Below are 20358 nucleotides of genomic sequence, written 5' to 3' on the forward strand. Positions count from 1 at the left end.
TGGACGGAGTACTCTCCTGGTTAAGCGTTCTACCTTCCGTTCTCCCGCACACCTGCTAGCTTCTACTGGGAAATCAGAGGATGTGAAGATTACCTTCTTGGTCTGGGTATTTTTGTGTTCTGTAAATATGCCCATTCTTTGTTGTGGGATGCAGTGAAGCTATCGTTGGGGCCAAGCAGCGTTTAGTCTGGGGCTAATCTTCCTTCCTCCTGCACTGCGACCTGGTTGGTACCCTCACCAGTATCACGTCCCAGTCTCGCTGATGGGAACAGACGATGGCTCCTTGCTGTGGGGGAGCACCGGGCACAGCCTCCGGTCCTCTTGGGTAGTCCCTCCCACCCCCAGCCTATGCCAGTGGCTTCTCAGCTGGACACTGCAGGGAGACCTTCTGCAAGGCTCTAGAACACTCTCTGTGTGCCCTCCTCTTCAGGTCTCTGTCCTGTGGCCTCTAGACCGTGCGGCTTCCCTGGACTGCACTCCGGAGCTGCTGGATCTCACCCCTGCATCGGGTAGGCGCTCCAGACGGGAGCACGGGGCTCGCCTCCCTTGTTCCCATGGCCCGGCCTCACCCCACGCTGTGTATCGGAAACAGATGAATATCCGGAAGACACAAATGCTCAAATCGATGAGGGAAAGAAAGAAAACACATTGGAAAAAAATTAGTGCTTTCAAGACGTAAATGCCAACATGAAAAAGTAGATGTGTAAATGGCCATCAGCCTGTGAAAATGTCTCGGTTTCACAGCCATCAAGGAAATGGCAGTTAAAATCACAGCTGGATGTGATCACGCATCCACCAAAGGGTAAAATGAAGACTGAGTGTTGCCAGGAAGCCCAGAAGCAAGTCACAGGCCACACAGGCCACATGTAGGAAGCCACTTTGGAAACGATGTTGATGGGTGGTGTCTACCTGTGCTGCACCGACCCAAACCGAAGGACCCGACGTCCACTCCTAGGGCAGGACACAGAAGGCAGCGTGCGTCCCCCAAACCATGGCCAAGAACGCTCCGCAGCGCTCACGCCGGACAACCGAACAGCCAGCCCCAGCGCGGTGGACAGAAGTCGGCCACTCTCCCACACGGGGACATGATCCAGCAAACAGAAGGAAGGAGCCACACCCGCTCGGCAGCACATTCTCGGACAACCCAGCACGGAGGCTCATGCTGCAGGCGTCCCTGTGGACGACGGCCGGAGACAGGTGACAGTCGTTCTGCTGTGAAGGAACCGAGCTGCTTCCCTGTGGGGACGACGGGGGGAGGGGAGACAATGGGGCTTCTGGGGGAGCGACTCGGGGAGGCTCACGCCGCGTCGATGTTCGCGGCTGCCCACCCACGTCCTGGGCCTGGTTCTACAAGTACGATACACTGCACTTTAGAACTTTGCTCACACGTGCTCGCAGACGGGTCCGTGTAGAAACGGCCCATCCCTGGATGCCGTCAGGGGCAAGGGTCTGACCCTGATCTGGCCTGGACATCTGCTTTGACCCTGGTCGCCTGCGGCACCGCCGAGGGGCAGCGACCCCCTGACAGCGAGATCTGCTGGGTGCGCGCTGCGGGCACCAGGGAGTGACGGCAAAGACACAGCAGCGCCTGCGCTTCTCGGGCTGAGAATGCCCGCGAGCCCTGCCTTCCCTCCTGGGCTCAGCTGCCCCTCAGCACCTAACAATCCACCTGGCTCTGCTTCCGGGGCCAGCGGCTGGCAAACAAGCCCTCCTCATCCCGCCCCCCGCCCCCAGTCCTCACTTACTTAGCCGTCGTCCTGGCCGGCACAGCACGCGGGCCTGTCTTCCTGCCGCTGCCCACCAGGAAGAGAGGGGCGCGGAGAGACGTGCCCTCGGTCCCCCCCAAGAGGAGACAAAGGTCAAGGACAGTCGGGCACATTCAGGGCATCAGCAGCCCCGAAGGAGTCAGCGGAGCCGCCTGTGTGGGGCCCGGGGGGCTCCAATCAGGATTTGGCCAAGGCAGCCATTCCTAACAGGAAGAGGTTCTTTTCAGCTGCGGCCACAGCACAACGTTCCTTGGAAACCACTAGATGCGGAATCCGCCAAGTGACGTTAGAGGACTCACACTATCAAGGACAGTGAACGCAGTTCCGCACGTGCGCTGTACATGACCCCCGCCGACTCGGGGCGCGTCCACGGACCCCAAAACCACAGGGGGAGGGGGCCGGGTCTCATCCAGGCTTTCCAGGCAATTCCAATGCACCAGAGCTCCAGATCGCCCCCCAGCTGGGAGCGGCTTCTGAGGGGAGACCATCTGCCCCAAGTGAAACACAGGGTCCCTTACCAAGGTCATTTCCAACACATACCTGGACGCAGACCCAGAGGAGCAAGGGAGCCTTTGGTTCGGATCTATGTCCCGGAAGGAGGGAGGGAGCGATTCTGGTGTCTCCCGGAGGTTTTGGTTCGGCGGAGACATCTGCTCTCTCTCACCATCAGGACGTGGTTTGCCAGGACAGAGCCGGGGTCCCCAGACCGCGGGGGACCAGAGCCCCCACACTGAGTACGCCGGGGAAGCCGGGCACCGGCATCCGTGGGAGCCAGTCCTGAGGTAGCACCGGGGCTTCAGGGAGAGCATGGAGCCTTCTCAGGGGAGGAAGGAGCCCTCCCTGGCAGCCTGCCCTTCTGTGGGGGCTGGGAGGCCTGATGAGCTTTAACTACAACCTCCTGGGCCTTTCCTCCACCTGGAAGCTGAGCTGAGCTGAGCTGACTTTCCAGCGCCCGTCGTTTGCCTCATCATGAAAGTGTCTTCGCCGCCGTGACCTACCGGCCGGGCTGCGGGGAGACCCCTCCATGCCGCTGGGACCCCAGTGGACCTCCATTCTGGCCACACATGAGAGTCTCCCGGGCATGTCTGGAACCAGTGGCTTCTGTCCACTTGGGCCTGAGCCGATTCCCCGGGGATTTCTGTGGCTCGAGGATGGTCACGCAGGGTGAGAAGGAGCCGCCCTGCTCCACTCCGGTGGGCTACGGGGTGGGGGAGGCATGGGGGCTCTCCCTGGGGGGCCGCTGCTCCGGGCTTCCCCTTCCTCCGGGTCCGAGGAGCCAGCAGTCCCTGTCCCGCTCTCTCTGCGGACTTGCCTGAGCACGTGACATTCCAACTGGGCTGTTTAATGTGGTGACCCCAGTATTTCGGGGTTCAGCTACAGTGTCTGGGACAGTGTGATCCTGCACATGGCTGGTGTTCTTTCCCTGGGGGTTTGGCCCTGCAGGGGCCCACGCCTGGACATGGGGGCCAGCCTGGTCCCTGGCGGGGCTGGAGCCAGGCCCTGCCCATGATGGGGGTTTCCTCCTGCCCCTCCTTCTCTGGTGTTTCGGCAGGGATGCCCCCTGGTCTCAGGGGCTCTCTCTGGAGCCTCTGGTCGCTGGCAGTCCTGCCTTTGAATGCTGTCCCCACCCTTCTCCTGCCTGCTCCCTGCCCCTCCGGGATGGGGCCACCAAAGGGGAGGGGCCCTGGCCCCAGAAAAGCCTTCCCTCAGGTCCCGCTGAGAAGACTTTATCAAGGGACCAAGCCAGTGACAGATCGTGCTCCACAGTTGAGAGGCTCCCACGAGGAGAGGGGGCCCGGGAGACCTATGGTGAGCTCCGTCTGTGTGCTGACAGGTGATTCGGTTGTCTCTGCAGAAAGCTGGGAAGGGGGTGCTCCGCCTCGGGGTGGGGGTGTCCTTGCCGAGGGAGGTCCCTGTGGAGGAAAGGCCCAGGGCTTGTCCAGGGCTGGTGGGAAGAGGCTCTTGCTTCAGGCTTTGAGGTCGATCCCCCATCGCTGGCGGGAAGAGGAACGGTTGAAGGCCTGGGCCGGCCCCTGCCTGTTGTGGGCACTGAAGTCTTGCCGGTGTCCGGAGCAACATCTGGGGACGGACGGTGATCCGGCCGGCGGGCGGAGCCGTCACGGTGCACAGAACCTGCCCGGAGGGCGGAGCACGGTGTGCCCGGCTTTGCTAACCTCCCAGCATTCCATCCCAACGAACTTATTTAGCTATGGGCGTTAAAGTACACCTTTTCGAGTTGTTTCAGTTATATATTTAGAAGCATTTCTGGATGACTGACCTCGAGCTGCAGACATTCAAACCCTTGGTAATGAGTAACCGGCAGTTAACGACTTTTCCACAGAGAAAAGAGGCACACTGAAACCCAAAGCGACGTCAGCAAGACATTCCATGTTGTAGAAGTTCTCTCAAATTCCCTCATGTCACCAAACGGTAGGTCGACCTGTTTGTACGGCTTTCTTTTGTTTCCACACCTGGGCACCAGGACAGGCACGAAGGGTTTTCCTACAGAAAAATGCTCCCCCCGAGAGAACAGAGGCGACCCTTGGAGATCCGTCTGAGCGCATCTACCGGCGGAAAGTGCTTCCTGGGAAAGAACAGGGACTTTACAAGGAAACATTCGGGAGAGAGTTGTGGCAGAATAATTTCACAAAGGGAAATGTTAGGAATAGAAAATGAAAATCGGCTTATTGGCACCCCATTCTCCTTTGCAGGAATGGCAGAGCAGCCCGTCTCCCAGGCCAGACTAGGGTCCTGTCCGGCAAAAGCGCAGAAGGAGAGATCTGGGCTGGAAGTGTTGCTCTGAAGGAGGCGAAGCTTGGGACCCGACTCCAGGGCCCAACAGCTCAGCAGCTCAGTCAAAGGCTCTGCGATCTGGGATCCCAACGCAGCAGCGTCACAAATCACGAGCCCCTCTCCCCCGCCTTGCACTTGAGCCAGCAGTGAGACCCCCCCTTCTAGGGGACTGTGGGAGATGTGACCTTGGCCTTGGTCCTTGAGCACCGGCCCTGCAGAAGCAGCTTTGGAACGTTGGGCCCCGTGGACCCCCAGAGGATTCCCATATACTCTCCTATCCTATCCCCGTGTGCTCTGCCTTCAGTCTCTTCCTGAAGGCGCTTGGGAGATGCAGGCGAGCTGCATGAGTGCTGGACGGATGCGAGCATGGAAACCGATAAGAAAACCAGGTGTAGGGGCGCCTGGGTGTCCCAGTGGGTTGAAGCCTCTGCCTTGGGCTCAGGTCATGATACCAGGGTCCAGGGATGGAGCCCCTGCATCCGGCTCTCTGCTCAGCGGGGAGCCTGCCTCCCCCTCTCTCTGCCTGCTTCTCTGCCTACTTGTGATCTCTGTCTGTCAAATAAATAAATAAAATCTTTTTTTAAAAATTCTAAAAAGAAAACCAGGTGTAGAAATTGTCTTCCACGGAGCATTGCCGGCAGCTTGGGCCAGTGCGAAAGCGCAGACTGAGAACCCGCGGAACCCCGGCCCAGTGCCCTGCTGGCTGTCCCCGATCGGAGGCCAAGCCTGGCAGCTCTCCGCCCCGAGGCCCTGGAGGTCGGTCCCAGGGAGCTCCAGCGGGGACACGGGGACACGGCCGCGCCGCAGCCTGCCCTCCTCCCGCCAGCGGCGCGCCCCCTGTCCCTCCCCCTCCCAACCCCCGCTGAGGGTCTGGACGCGATCTCCAGGCCCAGCTCTGGAGCCCGCGAGGGGCGCGCGTGTCGGGGCAGAGAGCACCTGGGGCCGCGGGGATCAGGGACGCGCGCAGCGCCCGGTCTCCCGCGCCATCTCCCGCCGCTGCGCTGGGAGCAGGCGGGACACTCGGGGGACGTGGCGGTTCCTGCCTTCCGGCCTGCGGGCGGGGACACGAGCCACCGGGCCAGGGACGGCTGCGCGGAGGGGAAGACCCGGGGCCGCCTCCGTTCTCGGCTGTGCCTCCCCGCCCGGGCACCCAGGACCCCCCCCGCCCCCGCATCGTCCCCAGCCTAGCCCAGATCCGGGGCGCAGGAAGCTTGGTGGCACAAGCGCAGCCTCTGGGCGGCTGCGGCGGAGGGTGGGGCGGGGAGGGTGGGGTCCCTGGGGGGGGTTCCGGCCCCGCCCGCCCTGCCCCACTCCAGCCTCAACGTCCCGGAGCGCGTCCTCTGTGCTGAGCGCAGCGCAGCGTAAAGGAAGGAGCGCTGGGGACCCCGGGCCTCCCCTGGTGCTCAGGGCAGGTCCTGGTCGTTCTGCCCTCCCCCCACCGCCAGCGCTCAGCGCCCCCGGAATGCTCCCCTGCAGTGCTCAGTCCGAAGCCACCAGAGCTGCCGGAGCGAGGGCTGGCAGGTGCCTAAGGCTCTAGGAACTCCATTTTCGCGTGTGACCCCGCAGGGACTCTTTCCTGAAGCCTGGCTCCCTGCAAAGGGCCCTGGGGTCGCAGGGGCCTGCGGGATCTCCTGCCCTCTCACAGGCAGGCTCTCCTCCTGTCTGAGCAGGGCCCACCCAGCTCCCTGGCACCGGCCAGCTGCCTCTTGGGGAGCAGGTGCTGGGGGGCTACCTCCAGGGCCACAGACAAGACATTTCCTGCAGTGGTTTAGCAGAGAAGTGTCCTGAAGCGGTCACCACAGGCCCTGGAGCACTTGGTGTCTTTCCTGTCCTGCTGAGCCCCTACACCGCACACTCAGGGGGAAACTGGCTGTTTTCACCCTGGTTGAGCGGTTCTGAATACATGAGGGTTTGGGGTGGCAGCGCTGACAGCTTTTCCCCCTGACCTTGTCCAGAAACCCAGCAGGAAGTCATGTTGCAGGAAACACTCCTTCCCGCCAGGCTCCCTGGAGGAAAGCAGCGGCTCTCTCCGTGTCTTATCTTAGAGGCCGAGGTCGAGGAAGATGGCCAAGTGGGGACACATGTGGGGAGGGTCCAGGTCTGCTGCTGGAGCTACTGTCCATGGGGTGGCTTGTCTGGAGGGGGGACGTGATGAGCAGCCCTACCCCCCAGCAGCCAGCAGCGGCCACCGCAAGGAGACAGTCATGGTTGTCTGAGCTTGGCGGGGGGGGGGGGTCCTCCACGCACACGCACTCCTGCCCCCAGTGTTAGAGAAGCTGTAGGAGGATCTACGGACGATTGAACAGGGCGGACCCAGCCACAGCCCGTCTTCAGCCGGCGAGTCATCCCGTCGGCCGTTGCCTGTGTGAGCCGTGTCTCTCGCTATGCTCTAGGGGACTGTGTCCAGCCTGATGCGGGGGCACCGAGCTTCCAGAACCTATTCCCATTGCACGTAAATTACCACTGTTTGCCTCAATTCTTATGATCATTACAATTTTTTAGAGGGAGAGAGAGAGTGGGAGAGCGAGGGGCGAGAGGGTCTGAGGCAGGCGCCACACCAGGTGGGGTTTGATCCCTGGCCCTGAGACCAAGGCCAAAGCTGAAACCAAGAATCTCTGCTTAACCCACTGAGTCACCAGGCGCTCCTCTGAATCTTGATCTCAGCTCAGGTCTTGAGCTTAGGGTTCTGAGTTCAAGTCCTGTGTTGGGCTCCACACCCATGTGGATGGATGGATGGAAACTATCAGATCACACTACTTACCTTCCGTGTTTGAATAGTTTATTTTTTAAAGATTTTTTTAAAAGATTTTATTTATTTCTTTGACAGACAGAGATCACAAGTAGGCAGGGAGAAGGCAGAGAGAGAGGAGGAAGCAGGCTCCCCGCTGAGCAGAAAGCCTGATGCAGGGCTCGATCCCAGGACCGTGGGACCATGACCTGAGCCGAAGGCAGCGGCTTAACCCACTGAGCCACCCAGGTACCTCATGTTTGAATATTTTAAAAGTAGCATCAGCACTGGAGAAGAAAGATACACTATAAAAACATTAAGAACTTTCTTATATTTTGTTTTTAGATAGTAGCATATGGGAACCCTTTCCTGAAAACTTTTACCTTATGTAACTTAAGGACGGATTTTATTGAGCTCGTTTTACAAAGTTCCAGTTTGTGTCAATGTGCACTTCCTCCCCTACACCAGCTGTAGGAGCTCCTTGCTTCCAAATAAAACAAATCTCAGCGGAACCCACACCCAGATTTCTGTCTGTAACAACAAACAAGTTTGTCAAGGAAAGGTCTGTTAATATTTTATATCCCATTTAAGTAAGGTGATGGCTTTTACCTTCCTGCTCCTAACACAGAAAAGCAAACCCAAAGGACTCCGGGCCCAGCTCCGGGCTGAGGCGTCCCTCACTGTCTCCTCCCTCCCAGGGGTTGGACTAATTTTAAAGCCGAAAGACTTGCATTCCTCCTGCCACGCTGGGTGGGCCCTGGAAGTTCCTGCAGAGGCATCCTCTCCCCCGCTGGTGTCACCTTACACTCTGAGCAGGGACCTCCCTTCTGTGTCAGAGAGGGAATGGAGAGTCACCCCTCCCTCCAAGTCACCCTAGAGGCCCCCAAATCCACCACCATTAAGGGAGCTGGTGGAGACTCCCTCCCTGCCTCTGGTGGGTTTGTCCCAAAGCTGTCAGAGCACAAGCACCACGAGGGGACCACTGTCCTGGGCTTCTCCTGGCCGCAGCCCTGCCCCCCACTGGCTGTGACCCGCCCACAGCAGCCCTGTGTTCCCTGATCCAGGCCTCTCTACATAGCAGCCTGAGATCCAGGAAAATGCTCGTCGTTTCCAAATAAGTCCTTTCTCCTGGCCAGGGCTGCAGGATACACCTTTCCAGCAGCACAAGGTCCTTCTGGAATGGGGCTGGGCCTTACTCGCAGCCAAGATGGACTTTACGAGAGGCCAGTGTGACAGGTGTTTGGGAAGCCAGGCTCAGTGGTCTCTTTCTAGAAGCTGCTGACCTCCTGAGCTGAGGTTCTACGAAGGCGCCCAAGGCCAGTCGTGGAGGCCCAGGTCAGGGGCCATAGGGTTCACTCCCTACAGATGGCTCTCCGAAGGGAATACTTGTCTCCTTCCCTCCTTCAGATGCCCTCAGACAGCTCAGGGACCTCTGTTCCTTGTGGACTGAATATCTCCTCTTGTTTCACCGACAGCCACCTCGTGGCCCCCACACCACTCACCTCGGGCCCCACTCCCCGACGGGCTTGTCCTCTCCAGCAGACCGCAAGAGCCAATTTCTGTCACAACTGATGACAGGGCTGGTGCCTGAGGTTCTGGACTTGGCCCCAGGGGAGCTTCTGGAGGAGGAGACAGGACGGACTCGTTCAGGGGACTCCCCCCACCTCCTGTGGACCCCTGAGAGACCCGCACCCTGCCAGACTCACATCAGGGCAGCCCATCCTGGTGCACCCTGGCTGGGGATGCTGATAGCCTCTCCTTCCTCTCCTTCCAAAAGAGGAAACCACAGGGAAAGGAGCCCCCCAAGGGTTCGCCCCTCCCCAAGTCAAGGGAAGGAGCGAGCTGAACTAGCAAGGGTCACGTGGCTGCCAGGCAGAAGTTGACCCCAGTAGGGTTAAATTTAAATATTTGTTTCATTTAAAAAAAAAAAAAAGGAAAAAGGAGGAACAAAAACATTCTGGAAGGGCGTAGGCAGCTGCTCAGGGTCGCTTTTGGGGTTGCTAACAGCGCCCTATTCTCTGCGTCTCGGGTCCAGATGGGAGTGTGGTTCTGCCAACTGTGCGCCCTCCCCGCAGAGCTGGGGGTGGGAACGGGGTGGGGACGAACCCCTGGCCCCTGCTCTTTGCGGCAGATGGGCAAGGTCATGGGGGGGGGCACTTTCTGAGCAGGTTTCAGTGCCTCCTCCCAGCTACCTAGATGCTGGGCGGCTGGGATAGCGGGCACCGGCAGGGACCAGCGGGGACATTAGCAGTAGCAGTGGCTCTGTGTGTGGCCCGGAGCCTGGGCTGGCCACTCTGGTGGTTCCATCGGCTCCTGACTCCAGGGTCAGATGCACCGGCTGGACCCTTCCCTACCCCCAGGCCACCGAGAGCCTCCTCATCTAGCTCTTGCAGAAGTTTGATAAGCACCTGATTTTGTCTATGAAGTCAAGCCCTGCTAGATTACCCATAGTGGCTCTGTCGCCTGCCCCCTGCCCGCCACGCGATTTGCTGTCTGAAGTGACGTGGCCTTCCACAGATGAGCCGTGGGCAGCACCAGTGTCCTCCAGCTAAAGCCCACAGGAACAGAGCTGTTGTTGAGCCGGTGAGGGGAGCACACACCCTGGGGGTCCTTGGTGTGTCTCAGCGAGAAGGTACTAGAAAGCACTTGGATTCGGGCTTGTAGGAGGTGATTTTAGTGCCAGTTCAAGAAAGTAGGGTTTCGCTCTGGAATGGATGCTGTCAGGAAGTGGGGGACATTTCAGGACAGACTACCGTTGTAGTACGTCTTATCTAGAAGGAGGGGAGGCTGCACGGTTGACCCTTGAACAACCTGGGTTTGAACTGTGTAGGACCACTTAGATGTGGGTAGTTTCAATAGATACAGTCCAGTGCTGTGCATTGTATTTTCTCTTCTTTACGGTTTTCTTACTACCATCCTCTTTTCTCTGGCTTATTTCATAGTGAGAATACAGCTAACGCTATATGTAGCACAGCAGGCAAGCATTGTTTCTGTCCTCGGTGAGCCTTCCCGGCAACTGGAAGCTATCAGCACTGGGGGAGTCATAAGTCCTACGTGGATTTCCAATTGTGCGGCTAGGTGTCCGCACCCCGAAACCTCACACTGGACAAAGGTCAGCTGTAACTGGTGAAAAGCAGTGGTCACTCATGGAAACCACGAGAGGGGGCGTGTTTGGTCATCTCTGTGGTTTTGGAATTATTCCTATTTCTGTCTGTATTCAGACATGATTCCCAAGGGCTCCGTGTCTTTTTTTTTTTTTTTAAGATCTTATTTATTTACTTGACAGAGATCACAAGCAGGCAGAGAGGCAGGCAGAGAGAGAGGAGGAAGCAGGCTCCTTGCTGAACAGAGGGGCTTGATCCCAGGACCCTGAGATCATGACCTGAGCAGAAGGCTTAACCCACTGAGCCGCCAGGCACCTTCCATGTGTCTTGATCCATCCCAGTCACAGAGCAGCCTTGTCTCGCTGACGTTGGGGTCCTCTGAAACTGTTTTTGTGCAGCAGGAGAATGCCACAATCTTGCTGGGAGGCGCAGCTCCAGCTCCCACATGGCTGGGACAGCGCGTAGGCGTATGCGCAGACTGGGAGGCTGGGGTCCCTGAGCAACCACGACGAGATCTTTGGTGCCAGTTGTCTACAGAGTCCGCCCATATGGTGCTGAGGGGCTGGTCTCTCACCTTCTCCAGCTGCATTGTGTCCTCACCCACAATCCGAGCCTATGACCTCCCAGCGAGGTCTTTATGACCAGCTGATTGAGAAGGAAAAACCTTGATCCTGGCGTACAGATGGTCCCGAACTGGATGGCTCAAGCATTCATGTGGTGGCCCGAAAGGACAGAGACGAAGGAAAATCCTCTCAGTGGTCACGGCTTCAAGCACTGCGTTTGGCCATTGTCCACCTTGCCTGGCCTGAAAGATGGCCAGAAGTATGACTCTGTGTTGATTCATGGGTGGTTGCTAATGGCTTGGCTGGATCACCAGAGCCTTAGGAAAAAACCACATTGCAAGGTTGGTAACAATATGATCTGGGTGGGCACAGGAGGAGGGACCTCTCTGGGTAGACATGGACTGGGCAGATCCTTCGTCGCATGGGAATGCTTATCCAAAGGCATCTGCTGCCGAGGAGGCTCTCGGGAACCAGCTAGATGGGACAGTCCATTCTGGGACAGCAGCCATCCATCCAGATGCTTGTTCAATGGCTCATGTACAGAGCAGCCAAGGAGGCAGGGCTGGAGGCTATGCGTGGGCTCAGTGTCCTAGACTTGGCCTCACCAGGTCTGACCTGGACATCATCACCACTGGGAATCTAACCCACCAAGAGCAGAGACGAATGTGGAGCCCCTGACACAGTGCCATTTCCTGGGGGAGCAGCTAGTCGCTTGGTGGAAGACGGATTACGTTCCATCTCTCCCGTCGTGGAAGGAACAGCCATCGGTTCTCACTGGCACAGACCTTCAGTCTGGACACAAACTCGCTTTCCCTGCTTGTAATGCTTCTGTCCGCTCTACTGCCCGCAGACTTACAGTATGCCTTGTGGACCTTTCTGGTATCCCACAGAACATCTCTCAGATAAAGAGATTAATTTTATAGCAAAAGAAGCAAAGCAATGAGCAACACACATGGACTCCTCCAGAACACGCGACCGAGAAAAAGCCTGATGGTCTGGTGAGGCCTCAGGTGAGCGCCAGCTGGGAGACGACACTCTGAGAGGAAGGCGCTGCCTCTCACAGGCCGTGACATTATCTAAATGTCAGGCATAACACAGTCACTCATATATATGGTGCTGTTTTTCCCAAAGCCCAGATATAGGAGTCGGGGAGTCAAGGGGTGGGAGAGGGACCAGCTTCTCTCAGTATTAGTCCCGGGAACTAAGTGGGATCTTGGTGGCACCTCTTGGTACTTCCATTCCTCTCTCCCTCTGTGTGTCTTTCTCCATCAAATAAATAAATAAAATCCATTAAAAAAAAAAAAAGAAATCCATTGATGTAACCCAGCACACTGACACGATGAAGGGGGAAAACCTGCATGACCACCTCACTTGACACAAAAATAATTACTGGACAAATTTCAATTTCCTTCCATGATAAAAACACTCCACGAACTACGAATAGAAGGAAACTAAACATAACAGAAGGGATATAGGAGGAGACCGCAGTGAACATCATATGCGATGATGAAAGGAAGCTTTTCCTCTAAGATCGGGAGGAAGGTAAGGAAACAAGCTTTCACCACTTCTGTTCATGATAGTAAAGGAGGTCCTAGCCAGAGCAATTAGGCAAGCAAAAAATAATAACTATTATGACCTCCTAATTGAAAAAGAAGAAATAAAATTATCTTTGTTCTCAGGTGATATGATATTAAATGCAGAAAACCATAAATATTTCATGCTTTTAAAGATTTCATTAATTTATTTGATAGAGAGTGAGAGAGGGAACACAAGCAGGGGCAGTGGGAGAGGGAGAAGCAGGCTTCCCGCCGAGCAGGGAGCCCGATGCGGGGCTCGATCCCAGGACCCTGGGATCATGACCTGAGTTGAAGTCACAGATGTTTGATGGCTGAACCACCCAGGCACCCCCTTAAATCTTTCATTTTAAAAAAAACTGTTAGTAGTAATAAATTCATAATGTTGCAAGATACAAAATCAGTGCAAAAAAAATCAATTACATTTCTATACACTAACAATGAACAATCCAAAAAGGAAATTAAGAAAATAATCCCATTTATAATAGCATCAAAAAGAAGAATACACTGGGATTAACCCAAACCAAGGAGGTGGAAGACCGTGCGGTGAGAACAGGTCTGTGGACGGGGAGGTCAGAGATCGTAAAGATGTCAGTACTACCCGGAGTCTTCTAAAATTCAGAACAATTCCTACCAAAATCATTTTTTTGTCATTTTTTGTCTTTTTTTTTTTTTTTTTTTTTGCCGAAATAGAAAAACTGATCCTAAAATACGTATGGCATCTCAAGGGATCCCGAATAGCAAAAGGCAGTCTTAAAAAAAAAAGAACCACCAAAGCTGGAAGACACACTTCCTGGTTTCAAAACTATTACAAAATAGTGGGGGAGTGGCCTAAAGACAGACACAGTCCATGGGATAGAACAGACCCAACCTACGTATTCATCAAAACATTTACAACTTCAGATTTGGCAAGGACTTCGATATGATGCCAAAGGTACAGGCAACAGAAGAAAAACTGGATAACTGGACTTCATGAAAGTGTTAAGATTTTGTGTGCGTGTCCAAGCACATGATCAAAAATGTTTTGTATGTCATTGTGTATCAAATGTGTATCTAGCAAAGGGCAGCCTACAGAATGGGAAACAATATATGCAAATCATAGATCTGCTAAGAGACTAATATCCAGAATATACAGAGGACGTCTAAAACTTGGCAACAAAAAAACCCACCTGGTTTTAAAATGGACATCGAGTTTGGAGAGGCATTTCTCCAGAGAAGAGATACCAACAGCCAATGAGCATGTGAGAAGAGGCTCAACGTCATTCATCATTACGGAAACAAACAGCACAATGGGACGTCCTCTCACCTACTGGAATGGCTACTATGAAAAAACAGACAGACAGACAGACGGTTACAGTGGTGGCGGGGATGTGGAAAAATCAGAGTGCTTGTGCTCGGCCGGTGTTGGTGGAAATGTGCTACCGCAGAAAACTGTAGGGTGATTCTTAAAAAGTTAAAAATAGAATTAGCATATGGTCCAGCAGCTCCAGTTCTGGGTGTCTGTCCAAAGCAGGGTGTTGCAGAGACAGCCGCATACCCATGTCCGAGCACCATTACTCACCGTAGCCAGAAAGTGGAAGGAAGCCAGCTCCCATTGAGAGGCCAGTGGAGGAGCCTAAAGTGGTGTATCCATACAGTGGAACATATTCATCCTTAAAAAGAAGGGAAATTTGGTCACATGCTCCAACGTGGATGGAACTTGAGGGCGGTCACAGAAAGACAAACACGGTACGAGTCCACTTGCGTGAGGTTCTTGAGTAGTCGGGTTCAGAGAGACAGAAAGGGGAATGGTGGGTGCCAGGGCTGGGGGGGGGGTATTGTTTAATGCATATGGAGTTTCAGCTTTGCAAATGAAAAAGTTCGGGGTCGGGGGCACTGTGTGGCTCAGTCAGTTAAGCGTCTGCCTTCAGCTTCAGAGTCCTGGGATCGAGCCCCATACTGGGCTCCTTGGGAGCCTGCTTCTCTCTCTCCCTCTGCTACTGTTTCTCAAATAAATAAATAAAAATCCTACAAAAAAAAAAAGACAAGAAAAAGTTCCGGGGCGGGTGATACAATATGTTAGTACGTAAACACCGCTGAACGGTACCCTGAAAAAGAGTTAAGATGGTAAACTTTGTGTTATGTGTATTTTATCACAATTTAAAAATCAACAATGGCCTCATGACCAGTGACAGACAGTGACTGTCACAGCTGTGGATATTGTCCCGCTTGCCTGTTATGGGGCAGGAATTAGCGAGACGGCAACATGACGGAGGGAGACGGAGCTGGGACTCCCTCTCACCGCCATGACGGACTGTGGACACACACACACACAACGGAGGAATGTAGTCTCCCGTGTCTCATCATCTCGAAGTTCACCATTTCGTCATCCTCTGCCAGACGAAGATCAGGGTCCTCTAGTGCGGTCCCTCAATACAGTTTCTCTGGGTCTTCAGGTCCAGTTAGCTCCCTCCCCACCGCCGTGTGCCCCATTATGTCCGGTGGTGGGACTGACACAGGGTAACATGTCTGGACACTCCTGGTCAGAAAGGGGGGCAGTGGGAGACACAGAGGAGTCACTGGTCCATAGCAATTCCGAAACCCGGCCAAGAAATCCTTTGCTTAGGTCTTAAGCCCTGGAAATAATCCTCCATTGCTTTGGGCTCTGTCGTCTGACCTCTTTATTTTGCCCTCTGAGCCATCCACCCCCCCTCTTTTTTTTAAAAGATTTATTTATTTTAGCGAGAATGAGCAGGAGGGGCAGAGGAGAGCGGGAGAGAATCTCAGGCAGACTTTGCGCTGAGCACAGAGCCCAGTGCTGGGCTTGTTCCCAGGCCCCTGAGATCATGACCTGAGCTGAAACCAAGAGTCGGATGCTTAACTGACTGCATCACCCAGGCAACCCCCCCACCCCATTTTTTTAAATGAAAGCACATGTTTGCAGCAGAGCAGTCTTCTCAGCCTGCTTCCTTCCAGTAGAATTGTTCACGGTGGGAGGTTGGGGAAACCAGCATCTCTTTTCCCTTTGAAAGCCTCTGTCCTTTTCTTAGTCCGAGTGGGGGCTGTTTTTGTTGATAACATTTTTTTCCCAAAACCTTGGTGGATCTGTGATTTGGGGTTATCTCCATAAGAGAAAAGATACACCCACGAATCTGTTTGAGAATTGGGTTCCCTCCGTTGGTGAAAGCCCTGCCCACGAAGGTCTTTTCGATGAGCCCTGCTCTAGCCTGGGCTCCTGGGACGGCTGAGGGGTGCTGTGGGGATTTCCAAGAGGCCCTGTCTCTGGGGCAGAGGATGACTCTGTGTCACGGGCCCATCACGTGACTGAATGGCCCTCTGAGAGATCACCTTTGCTCTTTCTGAGGCCTCGACGGTCACACTTGGCTTCACTTGCCGACTTCTCCCAGATCTGACATTCCCTGGGAAGTCATTTCTTAGTTTCAGCATCTTCTGCCATTTGGAGAAACTGTGAATTCTCAAAAGACCAAGTACTGATTCCTTGTAGTTTCCCAGATCTCTCAATCGGCTTCTCTTTTCCCGCTGTGCCCCAGGCTCAGGAAGAGGCCGGCAGCAGCCTGCAAACCACCTGGCGGTCTTGTGGGTGTCAGTGGGCGCACCATTTTCTCCCCACGCTGCTGCGGGCGACAAGGTGGCCACAGTTCTGCTGTTCTCCCTCCCTGGGCACCCTCCCTGGGGGGTCCTGTGAGCCCCGCCGCCCGATGGCCTGTCCAGGGTGCGTTCGTGCTCCGCTGACACTCCCCCGAATGCCACTTGGCTCTGCCTGCTGTCTGGTCCCAAGCTGCCCTGGCCTGTCTGGGCATTTGCTGGCTGGGTCCCTGCTCCACGTACCCGGAGCTGATAGTAGTGTCTGTTGCCGCAGAACAACTCGCCTTGAAGCTTATGGGGGTAACACAATAAACGTCTGAGGGTCTGTCAGTCAACTCGGGGCGGGGCAGCTGGGGCCTCTGCTCAGGGGCCTCTGCTCAGGGGCCCTCAGGGGCTGCAGAGAGGGGTGGGCTGGGGGCTGCCTTCATCGCAAGGCTCAGCTGGGAAAGGAGCCTCCTCCTGAGCTCCAGCGGGAGCTGTTGGCTGGTCTCAGGCCCCCGCTGGGTGCTGGCTGGAACCTCCGTTCCCTGCCACACGACCGTCTCCACCAGGCCGGTCCCCGCGGGGCGCCGGCCTGCCACAGAGCGTGGGCTCTGAGAAAGGCTGATCAAGACTGGGGCGGGGAGGGGGCAGTGGTTCGTGATTTAATCTCAGAAGTGACAGCCCATGACTATGGTCCTGTTATATTCCCTAGAATACAGCCCCTGGGTCCTGCCCACCCTCTGGGGGAGGAAGCCCCGCAGAGCAGGAGGACCAGAAGGGGGTTCCCAGAACCCGTCACAGAGGCTGTCCAACACGGCGACGGAGAAAAACCTCGGAGAACTGGGAAGCAGAGGACAGATCCCACAATTTTAAAAGCTGATAAAAAGAGCAGGCATCGCACTGAAGAGGGAATCTCGTGCCATAAAAGCCCCGACAGAGCTCACAGTGTCACCAGCACTCTGAGTGCCATGGTGGAAACCGCAACACAGGGAAGACAAGCGTCTGCATGGACTTGGCCGTGGACCATTCGGAGCATCCAGAGTGTGTGCGTATGAGACTGTTACAACCATTTGGGAAAACAGTTTCCCCTTCCCTGGGACGCTGAGCAAGCACAGGGCCCGGGCTCCGGGGTCCAACTGTGAATGGCTTGTGGCAGTAAGACCACCTGCGAGCTCGCACAGCGGCCACCCAGGGCCCAGGGCCTCCCTCCCCAGGAACATTTGCTCCTTGTCAAGCCACTTGCATTATCTGGGCCACTCTTGACTCCAGAGGGACCACAGGCAGCTTGCGTGCCACAGACTTAGGTTAGAAGTAAGAAAGGTAGGAGGAGAAAGAAAATCTACTGTGTAGGTCTTAAATTTTACCTGTGTGTGTGCACGCGTGCGCATACACACCCAGAAACTACTTCAGACCTATTCCTCAGGTCACAGGAGCTGATCACGTGGGCCTGATCATTTGTCATGCAGAACACCCTGGGCCCTGAGCCGAAACGTGGATCTGACTGGAAGGATCTGAGGTGGCCCTAGGAATCTAAAAGAAGAAATGTCTGCTCACGTTTTTTCCTGGATTGAACCTATTATCCAGAGGCACAGGCAGGGACACAAGACCTCCCAGGAGGCCTCAGAGTAGGCAGGTGGTGTCAGAAACATGGGCCGGGCAGGGGGTCACTCAGCTGGCCGTCCTTGGGGCCCAGCTTCATGCCTGAAAACAGGACGCCATTTGCTCCCTGCATGCGTTCTCTCTGCACGGCTCAACGCCCAGCCCAGGAGCAGTGTTGGGGGTTTTGTCTCTGTTCCAGCAGAGGAAGGGGCAGCTTCAGACAAAGAGAGCTGAGGCCAGCAGGGTCTTTTCCCTCAATGCACACACCTCCACAGGCCCCCTCCCCACCTCCCTGTGTTTGAAATGTCCCCTTAGAGATGGTTCTGGAAAGGGGTGTGAGGAAACACTGCCAGGAGGAGTGACCCCAGAACAGAGTGAGTCAGAAGACAGAGTGGGTTAGCCGGACTTCAAGGGCTCAAACGTAAGTGCCCAACACCCCTGCCCCAAAGCCCCAGGGAGAAAGGAAGAAAGAAAAGATAGGGGACCCAGGCTGACCCTCCCCCCTGGTGAACTGGCTACAGGGACTGTCAGGTTCTAAAATACAAATATTTTTTACGTTGCAAAAAATCCACACTTCTGTTCACACATCATGTATGATGTCAATAGAATTCCCAGAGCCATGCGTAACCATCACTTTATACCTAACGTTCCTGTAACAAAACGAACTTTTTCAGGTCACTGGCACAGTTTTGAGCATTCTTGTTTCTTTGATTTGTTTTTCTTGCTATTTCTTTTAGATGTTTAAGTGGTGAGGCTAGATTGCTAAATGTGAAAGATTTGTTGTAGCGGGTGAAGCAAATCATTAACTTGTGGACACAGGCACACAAGACTCCTACCAAAGACAGATTCTTAAAGTTATAAAACATTGGCACTTTTAAACTAGTGCAAGAAAAGTTTCTTGTCCCGTTTAGGAGAAAACTCTATAAAAAGATCCTCACATGGTCTGCTCCTCTATCAGTCCCTGGCTCACTGCGAACTATGCAGGTATCAGACGAGACGGCCTACCCTCTGGAAACGAGAAATACGTGCCAGATGCGGCCATTTTCCCTCTGGTTACCGCCGTGCGAGGCGGATCATACCCCGGGAGCAGAGACCGCGCAGGCAAACTGGAGCCCTGTAGGAACGGTAGCTCTCAGTACTAGAAAGACCCATATTGAAAACGAGCACCTTTTCCGATCCCTTTATTTTCACTCAATTGACAGATGCAGCATCGCTGGGACGTCAGTTCCCGAAGGGAAGGCCTGGGCCAGCGGCTCCCTCTCCCCTCCCCGGTGCGCACCGCCCTTCAAGCCCTTCAAGCCCGCCGTGTGTCATCCCTATATTTAGAAACACGCAGAGGGGACACAGGACCGCTGCGTTCGAGGCTGCAGGGCCGAGGTAAACACACGAAAACCTCGCGGAAGGGGCCCGCACCGAGTCTCGGGTTCGCGACCCTCGTTGTCCAAAAAGGCGGGGCGGGGGCGGGGGGCTCCCGTAACAAACCCCACTTGAGGAAAAGGGCGGCTCCCCACACAGGCAGAAGATCTGGATCTGGGGCTTCCTCCAAGAGGTCAGCAAAGCGGCGAAGCTTCCCCAGCCCCTCGGAGCTCGCAGACGGCGGAGGCGCGGTCGGGGTGGCGCGGAGTAACCCCCGGTCCTCGCCGTAACTTTCTTTCCAAAGCGGGGGAGGCGGGCTGAGCTTCGGGAATCAGAAAAGCGCTGGGCGTCCTCGAAGGCCACCGTGGGGCTCAGCCGATGAACCTCTCCGACGGCCACGTATCCTGGGCATTGCTGGGGGGCGCCGGGGGCGCCGCCTCGGGCGGGGCCAGGGCCTCCATCTCGCGAACCACCTGCGTGAACACCTGGTCCACCATGAGTTTGCTCTTGGCCGTGACCTCCAGGAACGGGCAGCGCCACTCGCGGGCCAGCGCGCGGCCCCGCGCCGTCAGCACCTGGCGCTCGGCGTCCAGGTCGGCCTTGGTGCCCACGAGCACGAGCGGCACGGCCTTGGGCCCCCGCAGCCGGCCCATGCGCTCCCGCAGCGGCCGCACCGCCTCGAACGAGGCCTCGCTGCACACGCTGTAGAGCACCACGAAGCCGTCGCTGTTCTTGATGTACAGGTCCTTGAGGGTGACCAGGTGCTCGGCGCCCACGGTGTCCACGATCTCCAGCAGCGCGGGCGCCGCGTTCACCTCGATCACCTTGCTGAAGAGCTCCTCCACCGACGGCTCGCACTGCTCCGGGAAGCGGCCGCAGGCGAACTGCGTGGCCAGCGCCGTCTTGCCCACCGCCACGCTCCCCAGCAGCACCACCCGGTAGCCCTTGGCGGGGCGCGGCCCCGGGCCCGCCATGGCCGAGACGCGGCTGGCGGGACGCTCGGCCGGAGGACCGCGAGGAATGGCGCGCGCAGGCGGGGGCCGCGGGGAGGGGCGAGGGGGGAGGGGCGGGAGGAGGGGCGGGGCGGGAGGGGCCGGCGCGGGGAGCGGGGGACAGGGGAGGGCGGCGACGCGGCGACGCGGAGGGGGCCGGAGGGCGGGCGCCCGCTCCCCGGCGCCGGGCAGGGGTGGGCGTCCGGGCTGGCGCGGAGCCCCGCCGCCGCCGCCGGGTCGGGGGAGAGCGCCCCGCAGCCAGGACGCGGGTCCCGGGAGTGTGGGCGCCGCGGGCCTCTCCGCCCGGCTCGGCACC

At 56.4% G+C, this 20358-nt stretch overlaps 1 protein-coding gene across 1 annotated transcript; it reads right to left on the reverse strand.

Moving 5' to 3' along the window:
* Window positions 1–18859: 18859 nt before the first annotated feature.
* On the reverse strand, window positions 18860–20109 carry LOC101675320 (ras-related protein Rap-2c). The gene has a single exon (XM_013057310.2). It carries the CDS (start codon window positions 20022–20024, stop codon window positions 19422–19424), a length of 603 nt encoding a protein of 200 aa, XP_012912764.2. The 5' UTR covers window positions 20025–20109; the 3' UTR covers window positions 18860–19421.
* Between the last annotated feature and the right edge of the window lie 249 nt (window positions 20110–20358).

Source organism: Mustela putorius, unplaced genomic scaffold (genome assembly GCF_011764305.1).
Source record: "Mustela putorius furo isolate JIRA1106 unplaced genomic scaffold, ASM1176430v1.1 tig00000129_pilon_pilon_pilon, whole genome shotgun sequence".
In the NCBI taxonomy this organism is placed as follows: domain Eukaryota; kingdom Metazoa; phylum Chordata; class Mammalia; order Carnivora; family Mustelidae; genus Mustela; species Mustela putorius.